This window comes from Rhinolophus sinicus, chromosome 13 (assembly GCF_057876585.1).
Source record: "Rhinolophus sinicus isolate RSI-liver-muscle chromosome 13, RSI-T2T, whole genome shotgun sequence".
Lineage (NCBI taxonomy): Eukaryota > Metazoa > Chordata > Mammalia > Chiroptera > Rhinolophidae > Rhinolophus > Rhinolophus sinicus.
This window is the reverse complement of record NC_142513.1, coordinates 4,275,224-4,294,276: the sequence shown is the minus strand read 5'-3', so window position 1 is coordinate 4,294,276 and position 19,053 is coordinate 4,275,224. Positions and strand designations below refer to the sequence as shown.

The 19,053-nt window shown below is 43.9% G+C and overlaps 1 protein-coding gene across 1 annotated transcript; it reads right to left on the bottom strand.

Annotated features, from left to right (window-relative positions):
• Nucleotides 1-415: 415 nt before the first annotated feature.
• On the bottom strand, nucleotides 416-18,387 carry CTCFL (CCCTC-binding factor like). The gene is made up of 11 exons (XM_074317768.2): nucleotides 17,336-18,387; nucleotides 16,230-16,801; nucleotides 15,566-15,782; nucleotides 14,303-14,470; nucleotides 13,871-14,004; nucleotides 11,353-11,473; nucleotides 10,542-10,691; nucleotides 10,008-10,168; nucleotides 6,931-7,113; nucleotides 3,683-3,806; nucleotides 416-2,529 (listed from the first exon to the last, which is right to left on the bottom strand). The coding sequence occupies exons 1-11, from the start codon at nucleotides 18,063-18,065 to the stop codon at nucleotides 2,381-2,383; spliced, it is 2,709 nt and encodes a 902-aa protein (XP_074173869.2). The 5' UTR covers nucleotides 18,066-18,387; the 3' UTR covers nucleotides 416-2,380.
• Nucleotides 18,388-19,053: the final 666 nt, after the last annotated feature.

Sequence of the window (19,053 nt, the reverse complement as noted above, 5' to 3'; positions counted from 1 at the left end):
GGTATCTAGTGGGAGTCTGGACACATAACTGAATTGAAGCCGATCACCTGAATTGCATTCTCATCCAGATGTTATACATGCAAAACACCACCCATTTCCTACAGAAGACTGTTTATCAGGAGGTTTTGATGGTGTTTAGACACGAAGTGGACTTGCATTTTCAAACATGTTTCTTATATATCTGTTCTTTTAAAATTAAAACAATTTTAGTTATAGTAAATATGAAATTGTACCATCTTAATAATTTTTAAGTGTACAGTTCAGTCGTGCTAAGTATATTCACAGATTTGCGCAACCAGCATCCATCTCCAGAACTCTTTCATCCGTCCCCATGAAACAACTCCCCATTCCCTGCTCCCTCAGCCCCTGGTAACCATCCTTCTATTTTCTGTTTCTGTGAATTTGACTGCTTTAGGTCCCTCATACAAGTGGAATCATATAGCATTTGTTTTTTTGTGACTGGCCGATTTCAAGGAGCACAGTGTGCTCAGGGTTCACCCAGGTTGTAGTGTGTACGAGTATTTCCTCCCTTTTAAGAATGAAGAACATTCCATTGTCTGCACAGCCCACATTTTGTTTACCCATTCAGCCATTCATGCACATGTGAGTTGTGTCCACCTTTTGGCTGTCGTGAATAAGGCTGCTATGAATGGGTGTGCAAGCATCTCTTCAAAACCCTGCTGTCAATTCTTTTGGGTATGAGATTGTTGGGTCATATGGTAGCTCCAGTTTTAATTTTTTGAAGAACCATCCTACTGTTTTCCAGAGGGGCTGCACCACTTTACATTCCCAACAGTGTATGAGGGCTCCAATCTCACCACATCCTCACCAGGCAAAGAAGACATTTTTAAGAATCACTATTCACCTATAACAAAGATAATTTTAAGTCATTTTATTGAGTCATGCAAAACATCTTTAAACAACAGTCAAAGAATAAGAAACCATTACAAAAGTTCAAAAAGTCACAATGACAGCATATAACAGACCATGGACCTGAAGTCTCACTACGTGAATTCAATTATTTGCTGCCATGAAAAGAATATAATGCCCTTCCTGCTGGGAAATTGCTTCCACATGTTTGCCTTATCCAGGGCTTCTGGGTTTGCGGTATTTTTAATAACAGTTCAGCGTTTTAAGAATCTGAATTTAGTTAACTCAATGGGAGAAATTCTTTCTCAATGTAGACGTATGTCAAATCACCATGATGTACACTTTAATATCTTACAATTTTATGTGTCAATTATACCTCAATAAAGCTTAAAAAAATAATTTGAATTTAGGACCTATTCTTGATTTTAAAATGGGGGGGAAAAGTTCACAGTGAAAGCAAGTGTTGAGCTAGAAAGAGGAATATGGCTCATTATAAAGATAGGTACTAGTCAATTTTAAGTACTAAAGAGACTTAAGTACTTAAAGTTAAGTACTTAAGTACTTTAAATTAAGTACTTAAAGTTAAGTACTTAATTAAGTACTTAATGCTGTTCTAAGGTGGAAAAAGTCTTCAATTGGTACAGAGAGAAATACTAGTGATAGGCTGTTGCAAAAAAGTACTAATTCTTTACAAGTACACATTTTCATTATCAGATTTTTATGTTTCTTCTCACCCTGCCAATTATTTTTAAAAACATAAACAAAGTTGTTTTAGCAAAACAAAAGGGTGATGAACTGCTATTCTCATAAGCAATAATGGAATGCAACCGGGGGGTTTCCTACCTGCCAAAGAACATAATTAAGAAAGAATACAAAACCTAAAAGTAAACTTTACTCATATACCAAAGGAAAATATGTTAAACATCATTTTCTTGTCCAACCTAGAGTTTTTCATCTTCTACTCAGTTGTTGTTGTTGTTCGTGGTATAACTTACGGTCTTTTGCATTGAATTTCAGAACTAATTAAAAGTATTTTGATGGCTTTAGATTTTATGGAAAATTCATTTGTGTAAAAGAGGATATAAAATTAGTATTTTATGTTTAAAAATCATATTAGAAATATCAGGGGTGTGTACAATTCAACATAAGATTTCCCAGCTTTGACTGTTTGCCAAAGGACTAAATAGCCTGTACTGCGATCAAAATAAGTGTCATCCCCAAATCACTGCTGATTCATTGTGGGGCCGCCTTGCCAGGATCGAGTGAATGAATTCATAGGTTTGAGGGGTTTATCCTCCAATTCAAGATGTGGGGCCCTTTACATAATACCTGCAATGTTTTTTTTGAAATAACCACTCCAAAATAGGCAAACAATTCTAGGCACTCCCTGAAGCTTTTGATAAAATTGTGACCATCCATTGTCATGAACTTAATTGTTTCAAAGCAGATGCTAAGAGTTTCTAACTTGCTTTAAGAATTATGTGCTCCAAGCATGAAACCTGAACCTCTCTCACTTATCCAACATGTTGAGAATCATTTCACAGGTCACGTCTTCCTCGATGTCCTCGCTTCCCACCATGGTTTCTCCACAGCCGACAGGAACCACCTCTCCTGGGTACCGCTTTCCATTCACCAGGACTGCCTCCTCGGCAGCGGCGTCTTGGGGAAAAAGCACAGCGTTGGCACATTTAAAATACAGCCAAGAAATCAGTGCCAATTTCTTTTGGAAACAATCGCTGAATTTTTAACTTAGCAGCAGACAGTTTAGAAAACAATCTTTCCAGGGATAGCTCAGGACAAATGTTCCCATCTCCATTCTGCTGGATGTCAGGGTTTCTCAACCTCAGCTCTACAGACAGTTAGGGATGGGTCCGGAGCTTTGCTTAAAAAAAACAAAACAAAACAAAAACACCCCAACACCCATTTAGGTGTCAAGAGGGGGCCTTTAAGTGCCTCATTAGCTGATAAGTCACACATTTACAATGATGTTTCAGGATTTGTCCCACTTACAGCATGTGGTCCAGGTGACCTGGCCTTGGGCTAGGAGTGGGTTTCACCTGTTTGTCTTCTCCAGGGGTGTCCAAACTGCAGCCCGCAATCCATTTTTAATTGGCCCGCAGCAAATTCCAAAAATATATTTAGTTTACTTAAACTGGGTGAGGCAATACGTACTTCACCTCGAGTGAGTGGCCTGGTTGTTTGTGTATTTTACCACATATGGCCCTTGGTGAAAACCGTTGAAAAAAGTTTGGACGCTCCTGGTCTTCTCCAATAAATGACAGTGACTGTAGTGGGCTGAACCCGAAAAAGACATGTCCACATCTTAACCCCCCAGACTTGTGAGTGTGACCTGATGTGAAATAAGGGTCTTGGAAGATATAATTAAGGATCTCGAGATGACTTTATAAGCCAGACACAGAGGAGAGGCCACGTGAAGACAGAGGCAGAGGCCGGGGTGATGTAGCCACAAGCCAAGGGCCACAAAAATGTCCCCCTAGGAGCCCATGTGGTGGGCGGGTGTGGACACCGCTTAGGGCTCCCAACTCACTTTCCCACTTGGTCCTCACTGCAGTCCTGAGCACGTAACCAAACCCACTTTACCAATAACCAAAAGGGGCGAAATGAAGTTCAAAACCTGCCCCAAGTGGGAGGAAGCAGCCAGAGAGCTGAGCTTGGGGCAGAGGGCATTTTGGGGTCTAACACTTAAGGTTTCTGGGAGTGTCCCTTGCATAGGAACACTTAGCACCCAGGAAAGTTTATAACTAGAAAAATCACTGTCAAATTAAAACCCAGTTCGTTTGAAATGAGATACCGTCTCTCTTTACTGCCTCTTTCAGGATGGCTGGCTTCCTCTTTTTCATTCTTTTTCCTTTTCCTGAAGTGGTGGACTTTTCTTGGCCAGAGTTGCACTTCTTTGAGTGTCTCTGCATATTATTCTGTCGGAGAAATGACACAGAATACAGAATGAAAGTCATCATCACTGAAGGAATGTCATTTAAAAGCGCAGAGTTAAAGACATAGGCTGGGGAAAACTGGGGGTAACATGTACCTTTCATAATCTTGTACAAAAAAGATGAGTTTTTAGAGGTGATCCTTCCGTCATGTTTCGGTCTAGCCAAGAGCTAGCTTATTTTAAATATTTCTTTATTACAGACATCAGCAAGAAGATAAAACTTATTTTTCTAGAATGCATCTCCTCTCCAAAGTGAGGCTTGACGTTAAATCAGAAATTCAATATACCAGTCGATTTTATGAAAATCAATAATATATCAAGAGATTTTACTGCCCTGCCACTTTCTCTCCTGACCTGCTAGGAAGTCATGAAAACTATGTACGACATTCGGAATTAAAATGGGAAGCCACAGATTTCCTAGCCACGCCTAGCGACATATTTGTATCCATGAACACTTAGGAAGATTTCAAACAAGTTAGAAAATTTTCACTATTTGAAAAGTCCATATGCTAACATAGGACAGTGGTGACAAGTCATTAGAGTAGCTGATTATATAAAACATCCCACCTAACTTCCATCTGACTTCAGTCTCGGCCTCGGCCGGCCTGGATTCACATATAAGCGGAGGGGGAATGTTACCAGTTATTTACACTTCTTCCATTTTATGCTTATCCATAGGGGTTGGCAAACTACGGCCTAGGGGTCAAGTCTGCCCACTGTTTTTATAAAGCACGTGTTTTGGAACAAGCCGCGTTCCTTCATTTATGACTTGTCACCTATGGCTGCATTTGTGCTACAACCCCCGGCGTGAGTAGCTGGGGCAGAAACAGTGTGGCCTGAGCAGCTGAGAACGTTCACTATCTGGCCCTTTACAGACCAAGTGTGCCAGCACCTGGTTTCCATGATGGTTATGTACAAACAAAGCCTGTGGGGGTCAAGAATGCCTCTGAGGATTTAAGAGCAATGTTCCCTTCCCCAGAAAAGTGCACGTACATCAGCACACCCACAATCTCCCTACAGTTCATGAAGTTCATGGTTAAGAACTTCTGATGTCAGTTTTGAATTCACCAACAAAACCAAAAACAGAGCCAATTTTTAAAACACAAGTGGAGTAAATGTGTACTTTGGGGTCGTATCTGAAAAGTCATTGCCATCCCCGAGGTCATCTACATTTTTTCCTATGTTATCTTCCAAGGAGTTTTATAGTTTTGTGTTTTATGTTTAGGTCTGTGGTCCATTTTCAGTTCACTTTCGTGAAGGGTGTAAGATCTGTGTCTAGATTTATTGAGGTGACTGTCCAGTTGTTCCAGCTCCAGCTGTTGAAAAAACTATCTTCTCCCCATCGTGCTGCCTTGGTTCCTCTGTCAAACACCAGATGACTCTGATTATGGGGGGTCAACTTCTGGGCACCGTTCCGTTCCATGGTCTGTTCCCTTTGCGGCTGGTATGATTCATGCCGCTTTGAATACTGGTGTGCAAAGTTCTGTGTGGTCACACGTTTTCAGTTCTTTTGGGTATGTGCCTAGGAGAACTGCTTTATGTTCTCACACGGTAGCTTTATGTTTAACTATTTGAGAAACTGCCAGGCTGTCTCCCAAGGTGGCTTCACCCTTTTAAAATCCCACCAGCAACCCCTGAGGGCTCCAATTTTTCCACATCTTTTATTATCTGGTTCCCTTCATTGTGGCTGCCCCAATGGCTGGTTCTAGGGGTGTCTCATTGTGATTTTGATTTGCCTAGTGACTAAGGATTTCAGGCATCTCTCATGAGCTTATTAGCCATTTGTGTAGCTTCTTTGGAGAAGTGTCCATTTAGATCATCCGCCTGCTTTGCACTGGGTGTTTGTCTTTTTATGACTGGGTTACAAGAGTGCTTTATATATTCCAGATGGAAGTCCAAGTGTGCTTTCTTGTTTTTCACACTGAAGGGCAGCTTCTTTACAATGTTAACTCTTTACAGTTTTAACTCAGCATGAAGGCTACTGGAGCATCGCCACCACTTTTATTTGACATTTTGAACGAATAGCACTAACACTCCCGAGGTGGTCAGCCCACTATGCTACCCCAAACCACAACCACCCTCCCATTTTAAGAGAAAAGAGGAAGTCTTCCCTCACAGAAACAGTCAGGTTCAGGTAATTCAAAACTTTTATAAAGTTAGACTGGAGCATACATTGTGTCACGATCTAGCTACTCATTTGTGGTGGTTGTAAAATGTCCACAAATTCTTTGATACTTCTCCTTTCTAAAGGGACTTCATGTTTCACCCCTTGAGTGGGGTGGGCTGGACTTAGTGATTTGTTCCGAATGAACAGAAGTAATGTTGTCGCTTTTAAGAATAGGTGACAAAGGGCACTGTGGCTTCCTCCTTGCACACTCGAGCGGCCCAACGGAGAAGTCCACTTGCTGAGGAACTGAGGCCTCCTGCCAAAAGCCATGGAGGGCGCCATCGTGGAAGTGGCCCCACCAGCCATCAGGTGGTGCAGCCCCAGCCAACATCCCAATGGAACCTCAGGAAGGAACTGGAGCCAGAACCCCCCAACCAAGCTCCTCCCAAACTCCTGACCCACATGACATGTGAGATGATAAATGTTTGTCATGTGAATCCATAAGTTTCAAGGTAATTTGTTATGCAGCAATAGGTAACTAATACAACACCTAAAAAGACTAAAGCTAAAGAGTAAATGCTTTTCTTAGCAGAGTATCCACAACACTCTACTAAGGACAACTGCGAAACATTTTGAAAATTGCTTTCTCTCTGTGTAGTAGCCTAAATCTAATTCACAGGAACAATTTAAAAATGTTACGCTGAAATCAAGGGTTCTCTTGTCTGTAGACTTTAGGGGGAGTCTGAGAACTCCCTAAAACTATTTGCAAGGTGTTTGTAGGATTGTCTTCTTTCACAAGAAGGGGAGACCACACTTTTATAAGATTTTCAAGAGTTTTGTGATGCCAAGAAACTAATAACCATTTCCCTAAGGCATGAGATGATATATTAATTCCTGGCAAGTTTCTATAATCGGGTTTAAACTCCCCTAGTGTGGCACTGAGCCTGTGAGATACAGGGACCTTTTCAAGGAGGCTTTGTGATGACTTAAGTAAGCTTACCCAGCAGGAAAAGGCTCTGCCACACTTGGGGCACTCGTCCACAGTTGGGATGAAATTTGTATTATGGTGTTTCTTGACGTGAACATTTAGAAGTTGCTTCTGTCGGAAGCATTTATTGCAGGAGTGGCAGACAAATGGTTTCTCTCCAGTGTGGGTACGGATGTGAACTGTCATATGACGTTTCTAAGAGGAACGGGAAGAAAACAAACAGCTTAGCTATATACAGGGATTTTATTTTGTCTCATACATTATGCATCATGTACCCTTTCTTTTCCTTCCCAAAGATGAGCTCAGTATTAAGAAAAATCACAGCAAACACATTCTCAACACAGAACCCTTATGGGAGGAGCACCAACTAGCCGTCTATGAAACATAGTCCCAGCCATGAGGTTACAAAATTCTCACAATTCCCAGCTGGTCCCACAGTCCCACAGGGGATGTGGGAGAATATACTCTGGGGACTGAAACAATCATTTTTCCTTCCAAAAGAGCTCATGATTTGGAGGCTTTGTTTTAAATTATTTGCAATGACCTGCGTTTACAAAGGGCAGATGGAACCTGCAAATTTAAAAATTGAATCTCAGAGTTTAAATTCAGTGGACATTTGGGGCTGGAAATACATGAAGCAAACGTTTCCCCTTCCACTTCCGGACAGCGTGATAACACATCTTAACATTGACTTCAAAGCATAATGGTGGAAATAATTGTTCTTAGCAAAGAAATAACCAGAAATTTAAACTACGATTTAGATGCGTAAGTAATCTGGGGAATCAGAACAAAACTATATATAATGTTAAGTTATATACATACGCATATATGTATGTATGTGTGTATATATATGTACATATATACATACACAGTCAAGCACATTTTCTTTCATTTAAAAGCGATGATTATTCAAATGAACTACACGACCACGTCTGCATTACTGTTAATAACCTGATTGACAGCCTTTCTCCTAGTCTTCCTCTCATGAACACCCTCTTCCCCATACACCCCTCCTCTCACCCCTCCTCGCCTCACCCCTCCTCGCCCCCCTCCCCGCAGGAGCACTGCCTGGTCTCCCTGCTGGGAATCAGGTCCAACCTGGGAGCCCAGCAATTTGGAAGCAAAGTGTTCAGAGTGCCCAGCAGCGCCCAGGCTCATCTCTGGCCTCAAGGTGCCTGGTCTGCTCTCTGCTCCCCTCACTGGGGTTTACCCTCCCTGGGATCCCCTCCTCCTCTCCAAGTCTTGTCCATCTTCCAGGAAGCTCTCCTGGTTCATCTGAACAAACGTGAGCCTGGGACTCAGAAACTTCCAATGCTCAAAGTCTATTGGGAAAACTCTCTTTTCCTTATTCAAAGCATTTACTATTTATAGCCCACACTGAGAAACACAATAAGCACCGACTCCCACCTTTGGTAACTGGGCAGAACATCCAATGCTTCAAGACGACAGTTCTCGAGCTTTTGGTCTTAGGACCCTTTACACTCTTAAAAATTAACACCCCAAGGAACTTTTGTTTATGGGGTGGTATCTATTAATACTGACTGTATTAGAAATCAAAACTGAGAAGTTAAAAAATATGAACAATACCTATTCGTTTAAAAATAACGACAAACCAACTACATGTTAACGTATTTCTATAAATACATTATTATGTATTTTTCAAAACAAAAACATTTATATCTTGCCTAACAGGTAAGGCTGCTAGTTAAAATATAGGCTGCACTATCTGCAACATACTTCTATACAATGGTAGTTGTTTATCTGAAATTCAAATTTAAGTGGTCATCCCATATGTTTATTTCTAAGACTGGCAGCCTTATGAAAAGAAGGCGGCCTGACTGTCAGCCCCGCCTGTGCCTTCAGTCTGCTGGGGTGTGTGGTTGTACTTGAGACAGAGGAAGAAAAGCTCCTCTGACAGATACGCAGCCGGAAAAAGGAGCAGGATTGTAGCTTTTTCAACTAATGTGGACATTCTTCTCTGATACCACAGCAAAACTCAACAAGTGGTGAAAATGTGGCACCTAAAATGATTATGCCAGTGTTTTTTTTGTACTCTGTTACATTACAATCTGTTGATCTGTTTTATACTTTGAACGGATCTTTTACCCACGTGTGCTTTTCTAAAATAATGGATTGGTCATTTGCAAAACAGTTTGCTGAGTTACAGAGAGCTTCTGAATGTGGACACATTTCCTTATACTATATAAAAAACTGCTTTCTTCAAGTCACTCCAATCTCATTAGAAAAGTCTTTAAGTATTAGAAAGATGTCAAGCTCATGGTGGTGGATATATTTTCCAAAATTCTAATTCCAATTTCCCCTTGAAAGCTGAAAGTGTATCCGTGGGAACATGTGTTTTCCTGAAAGTGATGAGTTCACTTTATTTACTTTCAAGAAAAAGGTCTTGGCTACCGCCAGGTGTCCCACAACGGAATAAGCAGAGTTTGTCACTTTTCTTTCAAGTGAAAATAGTGGTTCGTGAAAAAGTGGCTAGTTGAGCAAGCAACTCAAACAACCCCACAGGCGCTTTCCTCCCAACAACCATCCTGCCGCAGAAGACAGCAAAGGTGCTTTACACCAACTTCCTGGAATGTGGAAAAGGTGGGTACTCAGGGTCAAGACTGAGTCAAGTTCATAACTTTTACTGCTCCATCAAGGACTTCCTTAAGTAAAACTGCCCTTTATTTTTGCTGCCAGTGCACGGAGGTGAAGAAGAGCACAGTGGTGACCAGTCCTGCCTGGGGTCACTGCTTGGATGCATATTAAGGCACTTCCATTGCTTTTGCAGCATCAGTGCCGATGTCAACACAGCAAAAAGGGCAAAGAATGTGCTGGCATTCATTAATTCATGACAATAATTTTGATCGTATGGCCCTGATTGGTTTCGAGGACCTCTAGGGTCTATGAACTGTTAAGCACTGTTGCTTTAATTTATCGGCTCATAGCTGCCTTCTGGTTATTCTGAATAGTTGTTCCTAAAGCAAAACTTCGTTCAATATTCAAAGGGATAGAAAATCCCACTCCAGCCCTCCCTTCTTCCATATTCCACTGCCTCCCGCCACCTCCCCAAGGTGACTGAAACATGGTACCTGCTTGCAGGCATAGCTGCAGTATTCACACTTGAACTTTTTCTCGTTTTTATGAGTTTTCTGGTGCTGAATGAGGTCATAGCGTTCGTGGAAGACAGCAGAACAGTAGCGGCATTTCACCCCTGCATCTCTGTAACTATGCAGGTTGCTCAAATGGACCCCTAAAATAGTTACAGGACATTATATACGGGAAGAGTATTATTTTCTATTAGGCTGATCTCCCCCTACCCTCTAAACCAGGGTTTCCCACTCTCAGCACTATTAGCATTTGGGGCTGGCTGATTCCTTCTTGGGTGGGCCGTCCTGGGCACTGCAGGATGTTTAGCAGCATTCCTGGCTTCTATCCACTAGATGCCAGCAGCATGCTTTCTTCCCCAGTTGTGACAACCAAATGCTACGAAGCTGCACGTATGCAATCCAACCACCAGGTGGCACCATAGGACTCCCAGAAGAAAACTTCTGGGCTGCCTCCCAGGAGTCAGGCCCAAGGCTCCCAAAGTTTCCCTGTAGCAGGAAGTTCATTCATGCACTCACGTAGGTCGCTCTTCCTTGCAATGACTGCAGTGCAATGTGGACACTGGTACTTGGGGACGTTCTCGCTGTGTTTCTGCAGAATGTGTATTTTCATGGTTCCACTCTGGGTGAAGCGCACGTGGCAGACGTGGCATTCGTAGGGCTTCTCACCTGTGACACGGTGACAAAGAGGACCCCATGCAGAGTAGCTTCACCCACAGGCCCCAACCCTCACCAAAGGACACCCAGAGCTGAAAGCTTGTCTTTTGTTCTCTGAGTTCTATCTTCAACCCCTTTCTCATCTGTTTATCCCCTAAATTGAGCCCCGACAATGTTACATCAAGCACACCTGTGGACAATGGCCCGAAGGGCAACTCTTGTACCACCTGGTGGCTACTCCTCCATTAGACAGATCCCTAGGTCCTATTCTTGGTTTAAAGACCTAAGAAATACACGCGAACACATTCTTTATACAACATAATATAAAGGGTAAGTGCACTATGAAACCAGTATACTTTGCTGCACGTTTTGCCTTCAAGTTGAAGGGTGAGTTAAGGAGGCCACTTTTAAATCCTAAAAATCCTAGGGAAGCAAATCCTTGATGGCATCTTCCTTGTTACAGTGGGGTGACAGCGCAGCGTTTATGGGGGCTCCCTGGACCCTAAATCAACACGAAGGTACAGATCAGACTCCCCATGCCAAAAGGACATGGAGAAAGTCACTTTGACACTTGGATTTTAATTTGGCCACTGAAGAGTAAGTTTTTACAAACTCACTTTTGAAAACGAAACTGTACTTTAGGTACTTGGCCTTCAGCTTGAGGGACTTGTACCTGAGTGCGTCCTCATGTGTCGTTTCAGTTTGTAGGTGTCTTTGCTGGCATAGCTGCACAGACAGCACTGAAAGGGACGCTCGCCCGTGTGTGACCGGATGTGACGCTTCAGCTTACTTGCCTAATAAACACACGGAAGGTATTTATCACCAGAGAAACCTGAGAGCTGTAGATCCAATTAACCAGCATTATAACGAAGTAGTTAAGTTAGTCCGATATTAATGCCAGAACACATTTCCCACACTGAAACACATAGAAAGCCATTTCTTTTTATTTTCTATAGCGGATGATGTTTTTCATTTGATGTGTGTGCATAAGATCCTTTGAGAATAATCAGTCGTTTCAAGAGACTCTCACATTCAACTTCACTTTACACAGAGAAAATGGAAATCTTGCTTTTCAGTGCCACCCATAATTTTATTTTCATTTCTAAGGCAACTTACGCTCAATACGGCTGTGAAGTTTAGACCACGCCGTAGAAGCACCGAGGCCAGAACGTTTTTGTTTGCATAAATGGAGTGAGAATCTTGAAACATTAGCGCTTTAACTCCGACATCCACCTGAGGCACTTCAGAGTTCCAAGTTCTACGGGCCTTGCTGGTACGTGAATGGAGGAAGGCCTCACTTGCTATGAAAGACAAGCCTCTATTGTTCCTAGTTTCTTTGTAATAAGTAACTTTTAAGTAGAAGAACAGAAATTCTAATTTGATTAATTACATATCCCAGACAATTAGGTGAAAGGGAAAGAACGTATTACCTCCCATTTGAGCATTTGTTGCCTGACTGTTCCGTTGCCGTCCAGAACTGTCCTTATTCTGGGCTCACTACCTGTAGGCCGTTATCTATCTCCCCTCAGCTGAACAGAGGGCTTCCACTGCACTTGGGCTACAGATGTTAGAGAGCCCACAGCAGCCCTGCTGTGATCTCAGGATGGCTACGCTTGGTCTGGTCCCCCAACATGTGACAAGCGCATAAGCCCGAAGAACATTCAAGAATAAAAGACTTAGAATGGCAACCAAGATCCAAATGGGAAAATTTAGATTTTTAGAAGAAAAGTGGATATCTTCGAGTAGATCAGAGAGCAAAACGAAAATAATTTTTAAAATTATAGCGTGAAAGTTTTGATGAGTGATAAGAAGGCCGTGTGTAAACCTTCCCTGGACGGCTTTGCGAGGGAAGATGAGGGGAGGAAGGGAGTTCTCAAACTTTCACAAGCCTGTGTTATCTGTACCACAGCTCCGATGTGTTCCTACTAGCATATGTATAAAGAAATGGTGTGGGGGTGCCAGGAACTTAGGCTGTCCCCCTTTAAAGCAGACTAGCATGGCAGCACTTGGAAACTGCAAAAAGGGGGGTGGTGTCATGGCAGCCGTGGAGGGTCCATATGCTGAGGTCAAACAGTCCACTGGCTGCATGCGGACTGCTGACCCTGGAGGAGGGTCTCAGTGGACCTCGGAAGTTTACTCCGCAAGCTGGCAGGACACCAACAAAAAGCCCACTTCGAGCTTAGGCGTCTGAGATGGCTTTGCCCCTTGAAACCTTCATTTTCTGTTTTCAAACTACACCCACCACCTTTAACTCAGATGAGAAATACTTTTTAAAAATAGTGAAGAGCAGAAAAGAATTCTTGGAATCAGATTCTAACCCAGTCCATGAAATGTCCTCGTTTATGAAATGCGGTTGCATCATTACTGTATTTAAACTTGAGTCTGTGTGCCCTTTAGCTTAATTCCGCTTGAGTGTATTATCCTGTCCCAACTGGTTTCAGAATCAGGGCCCAGCAAACATCCTGACAGACAGTGGAGACCTCAAAAATAACTGTCGAAAACTGACACTAACAGTAATTGTAATGTTCTGTTCTTTCACTTAGAGCTGCTAAAGCTGCTAGAAGGGCTAAGGAAAACAATCTAGTTGAAATGACCAGGACACATACCTGAAGTCTGAAAAAGGTGGTTTCTCTGTAAGAAGAACACAAATGACTATCGTGTTTCTCTGAAAATAAGACCTAGTCTGACCATCGGCTCTAATAAAGACACATTAGAGCCGATTGTCCAGCTAGGTCTTATTTTCGGGGAAACACGGTATGTCTAAATCTTCAAGCAAGTTGCTTTGTATCTCATCGAGTGCCACTGAGGTAAGCTAATTCAGACTGGGTCTGTGTTCCATGCTAGAGTAAATACATTTTGATTCTGTGGAACAAAGCGCCACATAAAAGGCTGGGTAGAACTCTGAACACAATTGGAGAATTATTTCACAAGTACCCATGTGGTTTCCTTTGTAATTTGTACACCCTTACCTATTGCTTTCACTAGACGGTAATCAAAGAAAAAAAATCCAATTTCTATTTTCAATTTAGAAAACAGAATGAGTCTTATTTCCTGCATAGATTTTGTATGAATAACATCTTTAATAAAACCTATTTTGTAAGAGATTCTACTGTGAATTTGACTTCACATAACTTTTACTGCAATTTCTTAGTAAGACGCCACGAAGCTTTATGTACAAGAGTTGGACTTACTTCTACGCTCGCATACTTGCACATGGAACATTTAAAGGGTTTCTCATGAGTGTGTTTATAACGTCTGTGTCGGACAAGCTCTCCACTGGTAACAAACGCCATGTCGCAATCAGCACACTTGTAGGGCCTGGTTCCTGTAAAATCACAGTTTATCTTTTTAAACAAGAATTAACTACAAATTTCCCTAAAAACGTTTAATTTTATAAATTACACTCAGTCTCAAAATGCTTTAAAAATGGAGAAGAGGCTCTTTAAAGCATAACTGCCCCTGGTAAAGGTGAGAAAAATCTTTGTAAGAGTCAATGTTTTTAACTGAAAGGGAAGAAGACAAAACTAAAGTCTGAAACAATAACGTAGACGTAGTTGGATTATTCACATTCTTAAAGTCTGGACACACATCATTCAAGGAAACCGCCTTCGCAGTGGATTTACCTGTGTGGGTATTGAGGTGGTTCCTGAGAAGAGTAACAGTGCGGAAAGCTTTCAGACAAAGGTGACACATGTGGGGCTTTTCAGTGCTGTGTGTTTTCATATGACGATTTAAACTTGAAATTCTGGAAGAGGTGAACATGCACACATCACAGTGGAAACTTCGTTTTCCTGCAGGAAGGAGATACAGAGTTTATTCATAAAAACCTTTCTTTAAATGTTCGAATTCCATTTGGGGGGTGATGAAAACCTTCTGGAATGGTTGCACAAACTTGTGAATATATTAAAAACCTGGAAATGAGCTAGGAATTGGGGATTTGGGGGTATAATCTCTCGTTTTAAATATATGAGAAACTACTGCATAGCAAGGGTTTCAAACTCAACCACCTATTGTAGCCAGAGGCAATACCCTAAATGAACGGCTTTGACCACATGTAAGAAGGGACAGTGGGAGCAGTGTGACTTTCTAAACTGAGTCCCTTCCCAGCCCGGGCCACCCGTTGCTGGAAGGAGGAAACAGAGCCAAGTGTTGCCAGACACGGCTTTTTAAAAAAGAGCTAGAAACTGAGATGGGTGTGTGTGTGTGTGTGTGTGTGTGTGTGTGTGAACTCTCTTGATTTAAACAAGTGAGAAACTTTTTTTTTTTTTTAAAGCCGAACAAATAATTTGAGGGTCAAATTCATCTTGTGGGCTGCCGACATTTAATCTAAATTGTAACATGGCTTTAATATAACTTCAAGGTCCTTCTTTAATCTGGCCTGAGGTCCCTCTTTGAACACCCAGCCATGTGGTTCTCACAACACATTGGTGCCGTCACCCTCATTAGGAAGCTACACCCACAGGACACGTCCTGCTGCCTGGGACTGTGATCGCCCCTCTTACTGGTTTCTGAGTCCTATTTCCTGGCCTACACGTCCCTTCCTTCTTGTCCTGAAGAATTTGCTCTTGTCCCCAATCCTTCACCCCCCATCAAAAAAAAAAAATGGGGCTGCCAACTAGGAAGATCAGGGCCCAACCTTCTTTACAAGCACAGTGCTTTGCAGGAACATTTTTACTATATTTTCAAAACATGTGTGTGCAAAATGCAAAACTCTTTTGGATTTGCTTCACAACACAGAACACGGTTTAAAATATCTCCCGTGGTCTGGTATTTCAAAAGCAACTAAAAGTCAACCACTTAAAACTGTAGTGACCATTTCCTGCCCTTAAACATATGCACCCGCCCCATTCCGGGCACGGTATCTCACCCAAAATAAACTGGCCTACCCTGGGTCTTATTTTGAATTTTTGCAGAGTTGTCTTTTCCCACATGTGGTTGACTGGATGCAGGTTTGTCTTCTGGTTCTTCAATGTTTAAGTTTGAAATTGTCAGGACGATCTCATTTCTTCTTTCATCTCCCGGCTTTGCTTCCACTAGGAAGAATTGCTTTCCATCACCTCGTCCTTCAGCCAGCGGCTGGATTTCCTCCTGGCCTCTCTCAAACTAATAAACAAAAACGAGTATTCAAACAAACACAACACTATGAATTACAATCTGATTCTACTCTTGGCCTGGATGAAACTGACGAACACAGAAAGAACAAAAAAGTTCAAGTAGCCCAGAAGATTGTCCACTGTACCTGATACGTGTAAACCGTAATTATTAAGCATCAATGGTTTTAGTGGTGAAAAGCACTATTTAAAAAAAAGACCAAAACACCCACAATGCACCTTATAGTATGTCTTCTAATTAGCGTAACTTGTTAAACTCTTTAAAAAAGAACATGAGGTCCCCCAGGATTTTCCTGGGAATTATTTTAACGGTGTTTAACTTTAAACTGCTTGTCCATATATTATATCGCATTGAGGGCAACTTAAAAGGAAAATCACTTTCCGTTTGTTTTTGTTTTTTTCCCCATGGAAGAGGTCCATTTTTAAAAACCAGCAGTACCTTCTTCAATCCCATGCCTTCGTCGGGGCTCGCTGCAGATTTACCGTCCTCACCGGCCACAGCCACGTGCTCCTCCAGAACATGAAACTCCATCAGCTCCATCTCCTGCAGCGAGTACATCTCATCGTGCAGGTTAATGGCCACGCACTGGTGCAGGCTCTGCTGGGACCCGTCCCCAAGCCACAGCAGCGACTGCAGCCCACTGCTGGTCTGCGGCATCACAGCCTGCACCCCTTCTTGGTGCTGTGGCGGCAGCCAGCCCACCTCCTGCAACCCCACATCCTCGGAACTGAGGTGCACTGCCTGCAGGGCCAGCACGTGCTTCTCACCGTCCTCCGTGGTGGCGAGCACCAGCCCCTGCCCTCCCTCCGGGATCCCAGTCTGCAGGGCCCCATGGGTGCATCCGGCCTCCACCTCTCCAGGGCTTGGGTGTTCCTTCACTCTGCACACTCCGTCCTTTTCCTTCTCTTCCTCCTCCTCAGGGGCTTTTTCTGGCGTGATCTCCAGTTCTTTGATTTTGGTGAACTGCTTCAAAGGATCAGAGACCTCTGTCCCTGCCATTCTGACTTGCCCTGTTTGAGAAAGAAGCAAGCGGTCTTGACAAGGGCACTGTGGGGTTTGGGCCTACCAGGCTTTGGGGCTGATCAAGGTCTGAAGAGGTTCTGGTCTCAGCAGGCTTTAGGCCTCGTAGGGGTGAAGGCTAAGTTGATTCACTGAGAGGGGCTGAGCTTAAGCAGGATTTAGGCTAAAGCAGGTGGTTCAGAAGATTCTGGAACCAACAGATTTGGGCTTGGGCATGCTTTCCACACGCGCACATTCTAGGCCTAGCAGCAAGGTGGGGCCCGAGCAAGCTTTCCACCACTGCACAATTCCAGACTGAGCGCCGTTTGAGCCACGCAGGCTTCGGAACTAGAACCTCTAGCCCAGGATCACTTGCCTGAGCAACTCCGAGGCCAGGCACGTGCACTTTTCAAGCTTGGGGCGAACCTCACTCCCAGCCCCTCCCTGGCCCGGCCCCTCTGCGTAGCCGATTTGGCCTTTCCCGCCATCCCTCCCACCCACCCACACACGCAGACCGGAGGCTTGCCCCCTGCAGCGCCCTTCACCTGGGAGGCGTGGCCTTGGTGCCTGACCCACCCTGTCCTGGTAGGTTCGGTCTCTAGCTGCGTGCAGCAGGCCACTGCCCGCCAGAGGCCCCCTGAGCACGAGGATCCAGGACGGCTGTGCGCAGGCGCAGGGCGGAAAAAGGGGGGTGGGGTGGCGTGCAAGGGGCGGAGCCATGTGGGGGAGGGGGTTGACGGACGATGGGGGATGTACCTTCAGGGCGTACTGAGAGCTGGGGGTGGGGAATGGATGAGGAGGGGCAATAGAAGAGGACCTGAAGGGGGCGCTGAGAAACCTGGCTTGGGGGGGGGGTGCGGGGCGGGGCGATGGATGAGGTTGCAAGTGGAGGGGGACCAGCAGGAGGCGCTGAGACCTGGGGGAAGAAGGATGAGGTTGCAAGTGGAGAGGAGACCAGCAGGAGGCGCTGTGACATGAGGGCAGGAGGATGAGGATGGAAGTGGAAGGGGAAGGAGGGACCCTCAGGGCCCGCCCCCAGAGACTTGGAGTGGGAAGATGGGCAAGGTGGGGGAGTGAAGGGAGGAGCACTAAACGGAGTTTGGAAATATGGGGCAGGGTGGATGGATAGAGCAGGCGGGCGTGGATGGACAGGGGAAGGGGAGGAGGGAATCTGTAGGAAGCTCCAGAGAGGATTGGGGGGTGGGGGGGTAGAGACAGGGAGGGAGGAGAGGAAGATGGGGGTCCTGATGGAGAACAGGAGGGAACCCAAGACATAGGGGGATGGAAGTCAATGGAATGAGAGAAGTTGAGGGGTAAAAGTGCATTATGGAGGAGACACGGGGAAGCAAGGGGGAGGAAAGGAGTGTGGGGACGTCCAGCAGAGAAGGGGTGGGGAGATGGGAGCAGAGAGGGCCAAGGAAGGCCTGAGGCAGAAGGCCAGAGGGGGCTGGACGCCCGTGGTGGCTTAAGTCTTTCCCAGCTCTTTAGACTTGATTGAATTCTGTCCAGAACACCTCTAAGGCAGATGGGACGGTGAGGGCAAGTGAAGTCGAGTGGAGAAGGAGGGGAGAGGCAGCACGCAGACACTTAAAAACTCAAAGGAGCCACAGGATGTGAAACCACCACGTGCCACCGAACTGTTCACTCTAAAGGGGTTGCTCTCCTGTGAACTTCACCTTAAATTCTTTTTAATGGCGATTAATCATTCTGATGGTCTCCAGAGAAGCCTGGTTCGTTTCTCCAGCTAGGTACAAAATAAGTACAAGTTTGGAGCCAAGGAAGGATTTAAATCGTTTGCAGTGCGCTGGTGTTTTTTCAAAGCACAATTTACAACATTCCAGGAAACCATTCTATTTTGTTTTCACTTTTCAATTTGTTTTCAGGATTTTCGTAAAATTATAATGGAATTTTCTTGTTTGCTGATTGTGAATAAATATATTTGGGTGCTGGGGGAACAACCCAAACAACTCCGAGGAAAAGCAGAAACTTGAGGAAGAGGTTGGGACGGGCCCCCAAAACCTCATGGAGAAAGGGCTTTCATCTGGTCTGCTTTTATTTGAGCATATCAACAAATAATTTTTCTCCCATCCACAGTCAGAGAACTCTATATCCATAAAAGGGCTTTCTATGTGTCTGTCCATTTATTCTCCAACAGCCCCTTCTTGTGGATGTTTGAATTTTATTTCACATTCTTATGCATGGTATGTTCTCAAATATATATTAAATATATATTTTTTTCATTTTTGATACAAAGGATGGAACT

Bases quoted from the DNA above. Each gene is read 5' to 3' on its own strand.
- CTCFL (XM_074317768.2), bottom strand. From the start codon at position 18,065: ATGTCTTGGGTTCCCTCCTGTTCTCCATCAGGACCCCCATCTTCCTCT. The intron at 11,474-13,870 runs GTAAGTCCAACT...TGTGTTTATTAG, and splicing joins GCAAGTATGCGAGCGTAGAA to GCAAGTAAGCTGAAGCGTCA. The intron at 2,530-3,682 runs GTATCTCATTTC...TTTTTCCCCAAG, and splicing joins AGAGGCAGTAAAGAGAGACG to ACGCCGCTGCCGAGGAGGCA.